The 18,172-nt window shown below is 37.7% G+C and overlaps 1 protein-coding gene across 7 annotated transcripts in view; it reads right to left on the reverse strand.

The window, feature by feature from the left end:
* Nucleotides 1-18,172, reverse strand: part of DENND1A (DENN domain containing 1A) — a 531,039-nt gene that overhangs the window by 348,280 nt on the left and 164,587 nt on the right. For all 7 annotated transcript variants that reach the window (XM_059891201.1, XM_015473579.3, XM_015473580.3 and 4 more), the window contains 2 exons: nt 13,374-13,423; nt 1,356-1,475 (listed from right to left, as the gene is read on the reverse strand). In XM_059891201.1, coding sequence (XP_059747184.1) covers nt 1,356-1,475; nt 13,374-13,423 — 170 coding nt within the window. The remainder of the gene's footprint in view (nt 1-1,355; nt 1,476-13,373; nt 13,424-18,172) is intronic.

Consider the following 18,172-nt stretch of genomic DNA (forward strand, 5'->3'; position numbering starts at 1 on the left):
ATGCAGTGTCCAAGCCAAGGCTGAAATACAACATCAGACAAAAATGTAAGAGAAAATTTTCTTGAAAAAAATTGTTAAATAAAAAAGTAAATAATAATTTATATCAGAGTCTAATACTCAGGGCAGGTAGTCCTTGGGCCTGGGCTAGAGGTGTGTTTGAGAACAGGAGTCTTGCAAAGCAGCCGGGTTTGTACCTCCATCTTAAGGTCTTTCCAGCAGTTGTCCTCTAGTGCTCAAATTAGATATACTATGCCTGATGAAGGAGCCAGTGGACTTCGCTGATTAAACACAATAATAAGATTTGTGTAGAGAAATGCAGAAGTAGCATTTCTGACTGACAGTTATAGAGCTAAGACATTGAAAGTTAGCCCTCACCACCCCCATGGTGTTAGGGTGTGTGTGTGTCTGGGGGCAAGGGGGTCTGCTCTTAGTGAGGAAGAAAAGAAAATGCAGAGACTAGTACACCAGAGAACTACTCCTTCTGGAATTCATAGTGGGTCTGGCCTCGCTAGGCTCAAGCCCAAGATGGGAGACCCGGGTTTTGTCAGGGGCGCCTCCCTGCTATCCTGCCCTGTGCTGCTGCACATGAGCAGAGACAGGAGGCAGGCCCCTCTGACACCTACTTAACCAAGGCAGATGCAGAGGAGAGTGTGTGGGATGCCTTTACCTCCCCCTCAGGAGGCGCCCAGCAGGAGCCCACAGAGCCAGCAGCTCTGAAATCAGATTTCCACACATCCTGCAACCCCGGAATATGCCTTACCCCTCTGGCAGGAGGAAACAGAGCATTAAGTAAGTGTGCTTCTGGTGTGTGAAGGGAATTTTGGAAGACCTAAAGAAGCCTTCTCACAGGATTCTGCACTTTTTTCAAAACCTCTACGGAGGGAGCCAAGTTGGGAAACAGTTACTTACTTATTGACCCGAAAGGGGCAGGGGTGTTACTTTGAGAAGGACACAATCAGTGTCTGCAAGACGTCCTGAACTGCAGACACATACTTTATTAATAATCTTACATACACAAAATGTCCAAGGGAAAGCCTAACAGGCTAATTTCTGACAGCTCCAGATAACAGAAGGAGGAACTGAAGCCATACTGATTCTCCAGCTTCTACACACTCCACAGACGCAATGATCCCTTTTTCCACCCAAGGGATGTGATACAAATAAATAAATACAATTATCTGTAGAACTTAAAGTGCAAGGACAACATTGTAAAGTTCTTCTCCCCAAGTGCAGTGACTTATGGGAAGCAGATAGGAAAATAAAAAGAACAGCTGGAAAATTTAATTACAGAAGACCAACCCAAAAGCTGACATTGTTTCATAGAACTAGCCAATAGCCAAAGCCATTTTCCTTACCTTAAGATACAGAAGCAACTCTTTGCTCCTGAAGATAAGCGGCAGAACCCGAATCTCTGTTTGCTGTCAATGTCAGTGAGCACGAATGTGAAGTTCTGGCCAACTTGGCTAACTGTGAGGCTGCGCCAAAGAGAACAAAGGGGAAAATGAATGTGCAGTAAGTTTCCTGATAAAGTATCTAATCACAACAAGTCGTTGAACCTGTAACATTTCCTTTCTCAGTGGAATTCTTTATAAATGAACTTAACATTTACACACTTCAAGAGAAAAAACTGAGTGAGTATTTTTTAAAAAAGAAAAAGACAGCAAGCAGTGACCACTTCATCATAGCTACCAAACCTCCTACTTACTGCACTCAGGCAGGTGTCCCTGTTGAGCACTGCATCCAGTTTTGAAAGGTGCATCCTATTAACCTCATTTTACAGATGGAGAAATAGCCTAGAGTGCCACTGCGTAAGATGTCAGGTGGTAAATTGCAAAAAGCTGAATTTTAAACCTAGGCCTATCTGATACCAAAGTCTTCCCTGCCAGTTTGCTGGTAATGATGCTCACCTGATTATTCCTCTAGTTCAGAAAATAACAGGGACTGCAACAGCAGAATTTAAATGCCAGCCACAAAGTTAGACATTTGATATTATACTATCTCATTTACTCTCACAACAACCCTGGAACTTCAAGGATGTTCCCATTTTACAGAAAAGGAAACTATAGAACTTAATAAGTAAATAACTGAATCAAGTTCACGAAGCCACTAAGGGGAGGAGCTAGAATTCAAAAGAGGGCAGGGTTAGCTATTACTTTCCTAAATTCCTGTACCTTTCATAATTTCCAAATTTATGAGGACTATATTTTATATTTTATAGGACAGAAATAGCAAATGTCTTATCAATGCAAGATATTTTCTGAGAAATGGAAACAAGGTTTTACAGAAAAGCATTAAAGATAAAAACTAAAAATTCCTGCATCAACACAAAAATCAGCAGACCACACAAAAAACTAAAAACATTTCAAAAAATTAAGAAGCATATTACAAGTCAGATTAATCTAGAAACTCTTTTAAAGTTACAAAATGTTTTAAAATCCACTTTTTAAAATCAGTTTACCAGTTAGCCTTTGGATTCCTCTTTAAAAAGTCAAATCTTATACTTCCCTGGTGGCACAGTGGATAGGAATCTGCCTGCCAACACAGGGGATACAGGTTCAATCCTTGATCTGGGAAGATTCCACATGCTGTGGAGCAACTGAGCCCATGATCTACAATTACCAGGCCTGAGCTCCACAACAAGCAAAACCACCCCAACGAGAAGCCTACGCACCACAGTGAAGAGTACAGCCCCCATTGGCCATAACTAGAGAAAGCCCATGCAAAGCAACAGAGACCTAGACAGCCAAAAATAAATAAATAAAATTTTTAAATAGTTAAATATTACAAATTCTAGTATACAAATTTATGCAAACAAAATATTTTATAATTTGACACTGACTTATTCAAAGGAACTCATTAACTTGTATTTTATATATATATTTTACAAAACATACTCAAATTGATAAAATATTCAAATTAATGCTCTCACCTATAATTTGCTATAAATTGTCAGTAGAAATGAAAAATCATGGTTCACCAGGCCTTTTCCAAAGGCCGACTGATTGAGTTTTTGACAGCATATGAATTAAGTCTTTGAATATGGATAGCATTCTTTTCTAAAATTCCCTTATACTAGCCACATAAGAAAATTAAAGTATTTTAATTTTAAAAGACTATCAAAGTATTCCAGGACAAAAGGTCAGTGGACCCTACCTGGTCATATTTAAGGAAATAATTCCTGCCCTCAAAGAATGGTTAGAGATTACAAGAAAATAATTCAGAAAGCAAAGAGAGTTCCAACTCTTTTTTAACTAGGAAGGTGAACAAAAACAAGGTAGGAATTTAAAAGCAAGATGGTAATAAAACAGGTGTAAGTAAGTAATGCTATCCCTCCACCTTATGTAAGCCAGAAGAAGGAACACATTCCTATAAAAGTTATAGAGCTGTCAAGGGGATACCAAAACGCTACCTTCTTATGGCTGTTATGTTTTATCTATAAAGCTTGGATACAGTGTTACTATGGTGACTTAATACTATGTTTTAAAGGGGGATTATATGATTAATTTTAACAAGGTTGAGAACTGAAGATGTGTGAGAAACAGAATTCTAGCTCACATAATTAAAGTGATTGGGGGAAAAAAGTGGGCCTCATCAGAGGAGGGGGAAACCCTGTGTTATTAAACTATTTAAAGCAACAGGTCAAGATGATTCTAAGTTACAGATAAGGTCATGCTTTTATGAAGTACTATTATGTATTCATATAAAAGATGACTGTTCATTATCTTAACTAAGGTTTGGTTTCACTTCTAGAATTTTTAAAAAGAAGAATCCTACAAGGAAAGGTACTGATACAACTAGATGAAAAGAAAATACCCAGGATTTCTAGGAAAAGGACACAGAAGGAACACAACTTGGTTTGTGATCTGAGTGTCCTTAATTTCTCTATTATCTGTTCACTACCTTTAAAAAGGCTGAAAACTCTTTCAGCTACACTGTAGGCTCAAAGAAAGGTTCATTACTCATTTGCTTGGTTCAAATCCCAACTCAACCACTTCCTACTGAGCCTTAGTTTAGCAAGTTACTTAACCTCCTGAGCAGCTCAGTTTCTTCTCCTGAAAACAATCATCCAACTCAAAGCATATTTGGGGAATAAGTGAGTGTCTGGTACAAAGGCTAGACCACAGTAAGAACAATTAATAGAAGAGACACAAGTTGATACTTGCAATGAAAACTAAATTTCATCTTAGAATCTTCTTGCCTCAGCTTTGTAATATTTGAAAGTGGAAATAGGAAGGCTGCCTTTCTTCCCTCTCTATCACATCTTTTCAGCAAGGGGGAGTCTTCTGGGTGACCAAGAAAGTTGCTCATTCTTACATTAAAGTGAAAAAGATTCTTTTGGGGGTGCCACAACTTAGAAGGTGGGCACTTACTATTCTCAGTTGATTCACTTTTTAAATTCCCAGCAGGATGAAGTACAAGTCATTAAGAGCCCCAGATCATTAAATCCTAAAATATTTTTTCCTTGGACAGTTCAAATTAACATTCAAATTGAGTTCAGATTAACTCAAAGGAGTCTTAATCTTCAAGGAATTTATCATTCCCTCTCTACTTGCTGAGGTAGTCTGTAACAGTGTTCACTATTTCTCCATAAAAATGACTGTGGGGAAAGGATTGGCTTTCTTAAAGACTGCAGTTTTTGTGATTACCTCCAGGATCAGAATCCATATACTTTTTTAATAAAAATCAGATTTCATAATGATTAAAGGCAGTGGGAACCTTAGAAACCAACTCATCCAACTCTCTTGTTTCATAGATAGGGAAGTTGAGGCTCAGGATGTTTTATTGTGGTGGTGATGGTGGTTTTGGTTTGCTTTTTTTCTTTTCAAAATAACCAAGACCAAAAGAAAAACCCACACACAATTCTGGTTGAAAATCCTTTCCATTCTGCCACACTGCATCAAATACAAGGAAAACTCTCCCAAGAAGTTACTATTTAGTTTAAGGAACTCGGGTATGTGAGGAATTCAGATAGTTGTCTCATCAAACAGACTAACTATACTTCCCACTAAGCAAGAGAAACCAAACTTGAGTACTTCCAGAATTAAGCCCAAGCGACCAGAGCCAGTATCACCCTTAGCTGTGCTTTCCACCTAGCTGTCTAGGTGAATACAGAAAATAGAAAACAACAACCATCTCAACCACAGACTTTAAATTTCATGCTGCCTCTTAAATGCCTGTCAGCCATTCAAGACCCCTCCTGCAGCATTTTGCCTAATCTTCAAATTATTTATAGGTTCAATGTATGAATGGTATGAAGCATGTGGATGGATAGTTTGATTCCAATCTTCCAGTCAGAAATCAGATTTCCTATATCAGCCTCACTTTTAAGTTTGAGGTGAGACAGTGGGATGGCATCACTGACTCAATGAACATAAGTTTGAACAAACTCCAGCAGATAGTGAAGGTCAGGGAAGCCTGGTGTGCTACACAGTTCATGGGGTCGCAGAGAGTCAGTCATGACTTAGCGACTGAACAACAACACTTTTAAGTTTAGCTACATATCTTACAAACCAAGCAAGTACACTGCGCACTGGAACAAGTACTGAACATACAACATCCATCCCGCTGTGGAGCTGCCTGTCTCGATGGAGAAGCATAAACAAACACAAAGCGTATAGCTCGTGATAGTGTTATATGAAACCAAAGAAAGAACAAAGAGGGAAACGGAAGAAAAGGGAAAAGCCCTACTGAGATAATATGGTCAGAGACAGCTTCTCAAAAATGATGACAATACTGACCTAAAGGATGGGATGGAGTCTCTTCACTCCAGAACAGGGGACTTGGTGTTTCAGGCAGAGAAAGAGCTTCACAGAGAAGCTGTTTCTTTGGTTAGAAACAGCTGGGCATGCTCACGGTACAAAAAGGACTTCAGTACATCTAAGGCACAGGGGAGCAGAAGGAAGTGATTTAAGAAGGTGCTAGATAAAGCAAGCACCAGATCACGCAGAGTACTCCATAGATCATGGTAAAGAATTAAGATTGACTGATTGATTAGTAAGGGCAATGGAAAGGTATTCAATGATTTCAATCAAGAGAATAACAGTCTGGTCTACAGTTCTATAATTTTTATCTGACTCTTAGATGGAAAAGTTTGGAAGAAGGCAGAAGCAGAAAAAGAGAAATCAGGAGGCTAGAGCAAGTCCAGGTGAGGCTAGATGGTGGCTTAACTCCTGTACTGAGAGTGAAAATGGATCAGGTGGATAGATAGAGTCAGCAGATGAATTGAGATAGAGTAAAAAGGCAGTATATTACCATTTAATGGTAGGAAAGACTAACATGCTTGGGAAGAGCTCCAAGAGTTTTATTTGTGATATTAAGTCTAAGAAACTTGTAAATAGAAATGTCGAGTACATAGCTGAACACACTACATAGGAAATCTGGGGAAAGGCTTGGGCTGCTGCTGCTAAGTCACTTCAGTCATGTCCGACTCTGTGCAACCCCATAGACGGCAGCCCACCAGGCTCCCCCATCCCTGGGATTCTCCAGACAAGAATACTGGAGTGAGTTGCCATTTCCTTCTCCAATGCATGAAAATGAAAAGTGAAAGTGAAGTCACTCAGTCGTGTCTGACTCTCAGTGACCCCACGGACTGCAGCCTACCAGCCTCCTCCATCCGTGGGATTTTCCAGGCAAGAGTACTGGAGTGGGGTGCCACTGCCTTCTCCAAGGCTTGGGCTAGAGCTATTAATCAGAAAGGCATCCACGCAAAGATGGCGTTTCACACCACAGTAAAGGATAAGGTCACTTAGAAACAAAGTTCAGAGAGATACAAGAGAAACCAGGACTAAGTCAGAGAAACACCAGTTTAAAGGATGTGCCGTGCTGTGCTCAGTCATGTCTCTTTGCGACCCCATGGACTGCAGCCCACCAGGTTCCTCTGTCCATGGGGATTCTGCAGGCAAGAATACTGGAGTAGGTTGCCATTTCCTACTTCAGGGGATCTTCCCAACCCGGGGATGGAACCCAGGTCTCCTGCATTGCAGGCAGATTCTTTGCCATCTGACCCAGCAGGGAAGCCCATTTAAAGGATGAGTAGAGATCAACAAGGAAGAAAAGAAGAACCACCAGGCAGAACAAGCAGGAAGGAGTGGTCGACTGTATCCACAGGCATCAAGATAAAAGACACCTACCGAATTGAGCAACATGGAGGCTTCAGACAATCTTGATAAGAAAAGCTCTAGCTGAATGTCAGAGCAGAAGACAAGCTTAAGAAGGCAGAGCAATAAATTAAATAGTGCAGGTAACTCTTCCAAAAAGAGGAGAAATAGGCAGTAATTGAATGGGCATGAAGAATCAAAAAAGTGAAAGTGAATTCGCTCAGCCGTGTCCAACTCTTTGCGACCCAATGGACTGTAGCCCACCAGGCTCCTCTGTCCATGGGATTTTGTAGGCAAGAATACTGGAGTGGGTTGCCATTTCCTTCTCCAGAGGATCTTCCCGACCCAGGGATTGAACCTGCGTCTCCCACATTGTAGGCAGATGCTTTACCATCTGAACTACCACAGAAGTCAACAGACTTCATGAAGAGTCAAAAATGGCTATTATTTTTAGGATGGAGGAATACCAGAATGTTTTTAAGCTGTTAGGAATAATTCCATACAGAATACAGGCAGAGGCTTATGATGCAGGAGAAAGAAGATGAAACACTAAGGTTTGGACTTTGGATTAGAATCCCAGATATACCACTCACTACTGATGTGATGAGCATAGGCACCTTTCTGAGCCTTATCTCTAAAATAGGAAAAATACTTACTTTGCAAAGTGGTTTTAAAAGTTAGAAATAATGTATACAAAGTAACTGGCATCTAATAGGTACACAGTGGAAGTAATTATTATTGTTATGAATTTATAAAATTTGAGAGATGGAACTGAAACATTTTACCAAACCTGTTTATTACAGCTTCCCAGCAAGTACTTATTGGGCCATCTACTGCCAAAGCATCCACTGCAGCTGCTTCTCCTTTCCCTCAGAGTATATGAAACATCAGACACGAATCAAGTTTTATCAAACTACCACATCTCCCAACCTTTAGTCATATGAACCTCAAAGCTTCCTTCCATAAACACACCTTTCATCTGCCTAAGACTCGGGTTTTTTACATTAGCTGCGCAAAGATCCAATTGGCAAAAATGGCATTGACCCAAAATGCCCGGAGACTAAGAGTAGGTAACACACTGCCAAATATCTGCTCGAGAAACTCACTCTTAACAACAGAGATGCCTCCACTCCCTCATCTACATGAGCCTGGCAAAGTAAAAATGAATCATAACTAGAGAATCAAAAAAGTATCAAAACAGAACAAGTATCAAAAGTAGAAGGAACAGCAGGGATCTAGTTCAATTCCCTCATTTCATCCACGAAGAAACTAAGGTACTTGTGGGAGAAGTCACTTGTCTAACAGTACACAGCAAGTCAACGGCAGAATGAAAACTATAACTGAGGTCTCCTAGTTGCTACCCTTGATGCCCTGTCCACTAAAGCCCAATTGCTTCATGGTTCTCGAATGCTATACAAAATGGTCACGGGGCATAGATTAACCAATAGTTCAAGCTAAACCAAGGGATTAAACCAAGGGATTAAACCAAGGATGGAAAACAAGGGATGAAGGTGGCCAAATGGATTCCGTTTTGAAAAGTACAGCAGGATGAATGTATAGAAGTGGAAGCAAGAAGAGAGGTCTGGGCAGACACATGCCAATGCCCTAATCATGTGCCTCAGTTTCATCTTTCAATTATCTGAACAAAAATGGGTTTAATTTTCTTCAGTTATCTGAATTTTCTACTTTTTCACAATAAATACATATTGCTTTTGAAATAAATGTTAAGAATGCTTGGTTAATTTGTGGTGTGATGGATCTAATGGTGGCAGTATGATATAGAACAAGTACGATGGAACTGGAAGTCATACAAATGTGGGTTTCAAAAGCAGCTCTACCACTTACCGATGGTGGGACCTTGGGCACATTACTGAACCTCTCTGAGCCTCTGTTTTCTCATATGTGGCTTTATGACAATGGCAATGTTGCCTTTAGTTGTAAGACAACATTTAGATGTGTAAGCCTTTAGTGAAGGAAAAGAACACAACACAATTCATGGCACATAACAGATACGTAAGAAAACGGTAAATAGCATCAGAACCACATTTGCACCTGTGATTACATCCTAAATCATTAAATGATGCCTCTGCCCTTGAAAAGACTGTCATTTCACTTCATGCTTATGTCACTCGTGTGTGTACTAGTATAATTAATAGGACAACTGAATGGTAGCTGGTTTTATGGTTTTATGTCTTCTGAAAGAAGACAAGCACAAACATGGAGAAGAATAGCTTTTCCATCATCCAGTGAGTCTCCTGAGTGCTTTGACCAACTGAAGCAGGTTGCCAGCTATCGAGAGCAAGTAAGTAGCACTGCAATATGAAGTGGTATTCAAATCTTTAAGAGACTGCTTTCATAAACAATAATAAAAATTTTTGAGAGTGATACAAGGATCTCAGCACTGTCACTTCACTGTTCCTTTCCATCAAGAGCCTCAAGTATAGTGTAGGGGAGACATGACTTTGGCTTGGGAATAAGATTATCTGCTTTTTATTCCCCCAGCTCTGTAATTACATAGTTGTGATATAAGCAAGGCATTTCACCTCTACAGATCCTACTTTCCCTTCTGTAAAATGGGATGCTTGAGTCAGATGAATTTCAGCTTTAAAGTCCTGTGGTCTTATTCCCACACATTTTCAAGACCCCCTTTCTTGCGAGAATCCAAGCTCTCCGGACACACACAGTATCCTCAGCAGGAGGCTCTACCTGCTCGGGTCAAATGATCTCTAGATCTCTAGGCTCATTCAGTTTCTTGTCTACTTTGCTCTTCAGTGTTGGGATCTCCCATTTACCCTCTTCTTGCTGTCCTTGCAGTCTCAATACAAGCCTCACTCACTATACAATGTTTTCTTTGACCTTCTCTGTCTTTCCCAACCTCACTACCCTTTTAGATAGATATTCTTTACTGTGTCTTTACAAAACTTTCTGGACTAGACTGAGAAACATGTGAAGAGTATGATACCATTTCCATATCACCCAACGTAATGCTACATATCCTGAACCTTTCTTGGTTCTTTTGTAAAAAAAGATACCACCACCATCTATCACCTAGAGTTGCTGGGAAGAATAAATGAGGTATTACTGTAAAAATGTCCAGAACATTGACTAGAATCATTTAAGAACTGAAATACTAATTCTCTTCTTTCCCTCCCTCTATTTGATGACTGGTCTTCCCACAAAGTGGTCTACTAAAAAAATGCACTCATTGTGGGAGACGGACATCTAAACTGTGCTGACAGCCTAAGCAATCCTTGGTAAGTCACAATTTCTCTACAACTCAGATTTCTTCCAGTGAAGAAAACAGCACTTGTTCTCATCTTTTATGACAGGAGGATAAAATGAGATAATACATGAGAAAACACTTTCTTTTGAAGAGCTACCAGCATTATTATGTTTCATAACTCCTAGCTTCAGAAAGAAAAATCTTAAAACAACAGATGAGACAGCAAGATGTCAATGTTAACGGATGATTTGATGATGACTGTGAAAATCCCACTCTTGATATATACCAGAAATATCAGAAAGTTGTATTACTGTTCCTTGAGGTAGAAAAGCACAGATACTGAAAAGATTAGGAAGCTTTCTTTTTTGAAACTAATCACCTGGAGCATTATTTATCTCTCATGCCAACATACTTTCTAAGTCAAACAATATCATAAATACATCTGGGGTTTCGTGGGTCTTGGAATCTGGACATATCCATTCGACTGTGCTAACTGCAAGCTAATAAAAAACAGTGACATTAAAACTTCAGTTTTGTTTTGTTTTATTTTTTTTGGTAAATAAACTTAATTGGCTCAGTCAGTAAAGAGTCTGTCTGCAATGCAGAAGACTGGGTTTGATCCCTGGGTTGGGAAGATCCCTGGAGAAGGAAATGGCAACCCACTCCAGTATTCTTGCCTGGAAAATCCCATGGACAGAGGAGCCTGGTGGGCTACAGTCCATGGAGTCACAAGAGTCAGACACAACTTAGCGACTAAACCTACCTTCCTAAACTTAATTATTATCATCTTCTCTGCACTGAAGTATGCCACAGGTAGAAGTGGGGCAACAGAAAAGAAAAAATGCAGTCCCCCAAATACAGTGATTTATTTGTATCAATGAGAGTTATCAATGCCTACAGGGTGGGTAAAACAATACAATCTAAGAAAGAACCATTGCACACAGTAAAGATTAAAATATATCCATAAAGAGACATTTCAGTTCCAAATGTTTTTGTGAAAAAAAAAAATATATATGAGGAACACAATTAGAGAAGGCTAATTTGGAGAAAAGCATTTTAGAAGAAAGATGTTTTTCCAACAAAGTAAAGCCATCAGACATTACTAGTGACAGAACAAATTTTAGGACTATGCTTTTAGTCCTAAAGGACTAAAACCTAAGGACTTTGCTTTTCTTCCATTCTAGAATGTAATTACTCAGACAGGTAGGTAAGTAAAGATGGGTGTGTGGTGTGAGAGAGAGAGAGGGAAGGGGTGTGTGTGTATTTGGAGGGATTTAATCTCCTTGCACATTTCTTCTAATATTAGTTTATAAAGTCAATTAAGGAATACCTATCCAAAACAGATCACACTCTAACAAGGAGTCATATAAAAATATATTCTTATTTTTCTTTGTTAAACATCTCGCCACATTTTTAAAACATTTCAGCTTTATTAATCTGTAAAAATATGTCCCTGCCATAATTTGTAATACAGTTTATAAGCGACTGGAGGAGATTTCATGCATCGCTAATTCATACATACAAATGTGAAGTTTGCATTAAACCTCTCTAAACAAAACCCTATTTCCTTGCTTTTTTTTAGAAGCAATAGGATAAAGAAAAGACAAGAGGACTCTCATTACAGAGACTGACCCTCTTAAAATTAAGGCTATTCTGTTTTGAGCATCAACCTGCTACTAAAACAGCCCTGGTATCAGGATTTTAAAAGGCCTGAGTCTGGAAAGACTACAGTGGTTGACTGGCTTAAAAAATAACATGTTAGAACCAGAGAAAACAGTGATTATAAGTGGTTGGCAACATTCCAGAGCTGCTTTTTAGTACTCCTTTGCTTTTTAGTACTCTTTTAGACTCCTTTGGCTACCAATTCCCATCTCACACCATTCTTAGGTTTATGCCAAATAAACCAGGACACTGCAAATACAAAGTGTAGAAAAGATCCAAGCAGAATACTACCCATATGCACTCCAAATCACTAAATTCTTTCAGGCCTGCCTTGTCTGGGTATACTAAAATATACAACAGAACCTTCCTGAAGATGGGCACACTGTATAACTTTCTTGGAACAGATTATGGCACTTATTATTTATAATGATATTTTCTAAAACCTCTATCACTAAAAGTAGAATTTTTAATATATAACATTTACACAGTTTCATAGTTCAATTTTCCATGAAGAGAACATTACAAATAGGCAGCAATCAAGTGAAAAAATAAATGACTGCAAAAATAATGTTTAAACTATAAAGAAAAATATATAGACATTTCTTGAAAATAGGATAATTGTTTTGTCATTTTATTAACAGTTAGTAAATTATAGTTTTATTAGTTTAAAAACTTCTAAAATTGTTTTAAAAGTAAGCCATTTATTTATAAATTAGCTATTGGCTTATTTAAAAACAAAAGTAGTCCCTCAGACTATTTTAATTATCTTCAAGTTATCATATTTGTACTGCTTCAAGAGACAGTGAATCATAATGCAATACTAAGGAAATATTCAGATGACTTATTTTTTAGTTTAGCAATCTATTGAAAATGCTTATTTCCCCAGAGATACTATTCTTAGCCAGCTACACAAAATTCAAGACACTATTTGGCAACATGCCTTTTAAATAGCTGAATACCTTTGAACAAGTTGGGCCTATGTTGATTTAAAGTTGAAGTCTAACAAATTTAAAACAAAGTCCATATAATACTCATAAGGCAATATTACTTGGTTAAGTAAAATATATTCATATTTCAATAAAAATTAAATAGAACTGGATTAAATACCAACCATTCTTAATCATGGTTTGAGTCTGATAACCAAAATGTAAAAATTAATGTCACATAAACTACATCATACAAACTAACCAGTGCAAAGCTCTAGGCTTTAAACTTTTTGATGGTGTCAATAAAATCCCCAGGAAAGGAGAATACTGTAACTCTCCTTGGAACATAGGTGTTTTAAATCATGGTTAAACAGACAGAATGTTAAGAATGGTATGGTTTTTATTTTCCATAGCAAGTTTATTGACACTTTTTCTTTCTAGTAAAGTTTGAAAATCTGATACTACCTGTCCACATAGAAGGGGAAACAAAACTTGGTCAGAGTCTGTAGAACTTCCTGTGGAGAGAAAGAGAGATAATTTATACATCTAATGGGACCAATAAATCTAACATTAACCACGGCACACAATCTAGCAACTTTACCCTAAAGAAAGAGGAGACAGATGAAGAAATATGGGCTTTATCAATTACATGGGAGGAGTACCAGGCAGTCAATCATGAGAAATAATAAACATGATCAAACTTCATTAAAAATGAAAAATTAATCAAGAATCACACATGGGCAAGCAGCAGGAGTCGTGCAGGAAAGCTCTGAAGGGAGGGAGGCGGGTGGGTTGCTGAGTGTTAACACCCCTCCAGGGACCATCTCCAGCCTGACCATATGGATCAGAGTGAATAACACTGAGCCACATGGGTTTGGCCTGGCAGGGCCGCTGTTGCTGGCACCATTTTTGCCTGTTACCTAGGAACAGAGGGGGCCAGGATTAGACAACGCTTCTCAACATCAATAGGCCAAATCACAAGCAAAATAGAGAACCAACTTGAAGATAATTGTCCCCAAACATTATCAACTACATTTTTTTTTAGAGTTTAAAACTTTATTTATTTACATTATAAAGAAGTTACCATTTCTGGCATGAATTTATTTTGTAATCAAAATATAAAAATTTTAAGGGTGCAGTATTTTTAGTCTTTATCATTAAATATCATTATCAAAATTGTACACACTTACCTGCTTGCAATTTATAAAAACCCAAAGCAAACTACCAGTTTAAATTTCTTTTTACAAATATGTACGTATATAACACCAAACATTATTCCAGGAAAGTATGCAAAAGGGTACAAGAAAAACCAGACCCTTCAAAGAGTTATTCATAAAAGAGAAACTTCTAACATTAAGAATACTATATGAGACACAATATAAAGTGGTATATGACTTTTCCTAATAGATACACTGCACGTATAGAGAATATATACGCTGCAACACACAAACTCAAGTAATTATTATTTCCTTCGTAGAATTTTCTCTAACTTGACTTAATTTTAAAAGCAAACTTGGACAGACCACAGTTGGTGCTTATCATAAGTTCATAGACCAATGTTATAAATTTTGAAAAAGTATTCCTTTCATGCACTTGATTTGCTTTTTAACAATTTAAAATCCCAACTTCAAGACAAAATGAAGAACACATTTTTCAGTCATTGAGAAGCTGGTTCAAATTAAAACAAACCTGCCCATTGCAAATCCTAATCCAAGTGATAAATTAAAGATCAGTTTACAAATGTAGCACTTTTCTAACCAATAATAATGAATTATCAATGCTAACTGAATTGATGCTTCTCGCTTCATTTATTTTTAAAACCAGTTCTATCATTCAAGAAATAAACCACATCAATCTAATAACCCACTCAATGAAGCAGAAAGCACATTGACTTCCTCTGCCAGAGCATGTTCTGCCTACATAATTCAATTGAGCATATCCTACTTTTTAATATCATTTTGGACTGGATGTATATCACAGCACTGTTAAGGCACGTGGTGAAACAGAAAAGGAAAAGAAAAGTGAAAAACGGTGAGTAAGAATACTTCAGCATATCCTGGGGGCATTACTAATACACTAGTTAATTTCATAACGTGGCACAGTCAAAGACTATATATGTATGTGTGTATGTGTATATATTGTTTTAAAATTCATGTTAAAATAAATTGCAATAAGTAACAGGGAAACAGAAAAACAATGGCAATTTCTCAATGCATAATGTTATTATCAGGCCAATACTGGCAAAGAGATCATACAAAATATTCATTTTAATGTCTGCAGTTTTAATTATAAAATATATTATAACCCCCCCCAAACTAGGCTCTTAGGATTTACATGCAAAATGAAATTCCTTACAAATTCCTTTCACATCAAGTTTCAAATACCAGAAAGCATTGCTTGACTCTAGTTTATGTACCAAGCATTCTTTAAAACTCAGTCCCCTGTGCTCACTCATTGCCAACATCAGCTAAAAAGACATTTTATCCTTTACCCTTCAAAAGTTAGAGGTGCAGAAACACTCCTCTACTCTATGCTGGAGTTGAGCTGCCAAAAGGCCTCAAGATTTTTTGAAAGAAAAGACCCCCATGGCTACAGCAGAGTCAGAGAAATCTGATATGACCAACTTATTACTTACTACAATATAGAAACTAGTTACCACTTTCTAATGTCAAGAGTAATAACCAACCATGAACTTGTCTGTCAGATAATATTAGAATAAATATCAAAATACCCAACGTAGGCCGAGTATAACCCACCTCCCAAGAGTTTTCCTTTTTACTCCAGAAAGCAGTGGTAAGTCTAATTAAGCAATGGGATGGAGGAGGGGAGGAGGGAAGGGAATAAAGGCAAATGTAGGCACATGTTTGTGCATTACAATATGTTTCTTCATGTTTGTGATATTACAAGAGCTTGATATTCCAATTTAAGTCAAACAACATGGTGGTGTGCTGTCAGAGAAGAAAACAAAAATGAGCATTACTCTGTGTTAGGCATATTCACACATTATCTCAATCAGAACTGAAAAATTAACTTCTCAGTTTGGGGAGGACAGGAAGAAGGGGAAAACAAGTAATGTTTTCTATAAACAAAAACTGATGAAACAAACCAATTTTCTTAATACTAATGTTCTCCCCTATTTATAAACATTTAACTACCTGATCCTCTCATTCCAAAGAAAAACACAATTAGTTTGATATGAAAAGTACCACTCTCGGAGAAAGGGGACTTTAAAAACCCTGATTTAAACATATTTTGAGCCTTATGCTTATAGTACAGTATCCCCCAGTCTTTCAATATTAACTTTACTGGGAAAACAGTCACTAGCCAGTTACCAACCCCCTTTTCTCTCTAGAACCTGTGTTAGAATCTCTAGTGTCTCTGGCTAGAGAACTTTCTTTGTGGAAGGTAATTTTCTTGTTTCCTCCTCTCTATCTCTGTCTGTCTCTCGCCTACCCAAGCTCTTTCAGACAACTAGCCTCAGTACAACCTCAACTGCCACATAAATCGGTCTTCGAGATGCAGTCCAGCTGATGAAATGTAAATGACCTCATTGCTAAGGCAGGGGGTGGGGAAGACTGTGCCAGCTCTCCAGATCAATTCCCAAGTTTATATTTTCACAAATCTTTTTATGTACAGTTTGATTTTTTAACATTTTAATGAGCAAAAAGTGCATCTATAGTAGCCAGTCACCACAGTTAAAGTGCAGGGCATGAACTAGATCCCAGGAGGGAACCAGTCCACCATGTCACCACTGGCTTTAGGACATTCGCCACCTGGTTCCATGTCCCCAGGTTCCAACTCTTTTCATAATCAAAACACTGCTGACATTATAAACCCCAGACGGGTTTTCTAAAATCCCTCCCAATCAATATATCCAACACATAACTTATTGGAGACAACACTGAGCTCATTGATTAAGGTGAGTTCAGTAGCAAAGTTTTCAAAATAAATGAGACAAGAATACAGCATTCAACCCCTTTGTGTCACCAGACAATTTATGAAATAGGCAATTTCCAAAAGGGCTTTTCTTCCCAACACAATATGCAATACTTCATGCTGGAAGAAGTAACAGCAGAGGGGGCAGGGAGAAAGCGTGGAGGGTGGGTAGTTGCACTAACCTTTCAGTTATGTGTATATTAAGCAGCAGATCACACAGTACAGGAGAAAAGCAACATCTACAAGCTCTGCCAGCAAGGAGATAAACCAAATCTCAGAATGTGAATCAAAATATGAAATCAACAACCCTAAGTCTGGATTTACTTGCAAATGAAAATCAGAAATGAACTCAAGATTTATTTCAGTCTTCTTTGGATTCACTTCACCCAATTTGAATTTGCATAAAGTCAGAGGGTCCATCAAGGGAACTTATTCCAATATGGACAAAGTCAATTATGTTCTGTTGAAACTGAGATATTACCTTAAAAACCTGGTAAAATTTGACATTTATAATATTATCTATAATAGAATTCCATCTGGAGGCAAAAAAAAGTTTGAAGACTAAATTTAATTTAGTTAACAAGGATTATTAATAATGAGAAGGCTAAACCAATTCCCCCTGGATTTGGGGTGTGGAGTGAGAGGGTATATGAGATCCTGCAACACCCATCAGTTCAGATGTCAAATACTTTGTTTTCATTACTTCACTGAAACCCATAAGCAAAAATTAGTTGTGTTTAGTAGATTAAAACAACTGACAGTCAAACACAGACATACACACTCCACACATAAATGCCACCTGAAAGACAAAAAAATAAATGCCACCATGCTGATTATAACGTCCAGTGGGGTCACAAAATGTTGGGAAATGAGGCACATTCTCGACAGCTCAAAAGGAAAAAGAAAATGTGTGCAGGAAAAGATTTAAAAAGAGCAAAGAGATGGCTTGAATTTTAAAATATGTAAAGCTATAATCAGCCTCTTTGTAGATTGCTGGTGTAGTGGTCAATAATTTACCTTTGTCCAAAAAAAGAGTGAAGGAGGAAGAAGCAGGGAGACAGTAAGAGAGCTAACTTGTGTAATATCTAATATGCATAGTTAATACAGTAATTAAAAATTAAATTATAATAATATATAGAAATTCACCATTTTCTATATAATGTATCATATACACTTTATGTCTAAATTATCAAGGACATTAAGTACATCGGTAGAAAGCTAATTTATTTGTTCATTTCAAAATGTAGATGTAGATCAGTGGAGCCCAAATACTGTTTCACTGTTTCTAAATACTCTATTTCTAAAATACTCTGTTTCTATGTTTAATT

The sequence above is a fragment of the Bos taurus genome, chromosome 11, assembly GCF_002263795.3.
Source record: "Bos taurus isolate L1 Dominette 01449 registration number 42190680 breed Hereford chromosome 11, ARS-UCD2.0, whole genome shotgun sequence".
NCBI lineage: Eukaryota > Metazoa > Chordata > Mammalia > Artiodactyla > Bovidae > Bos > Bos taurus.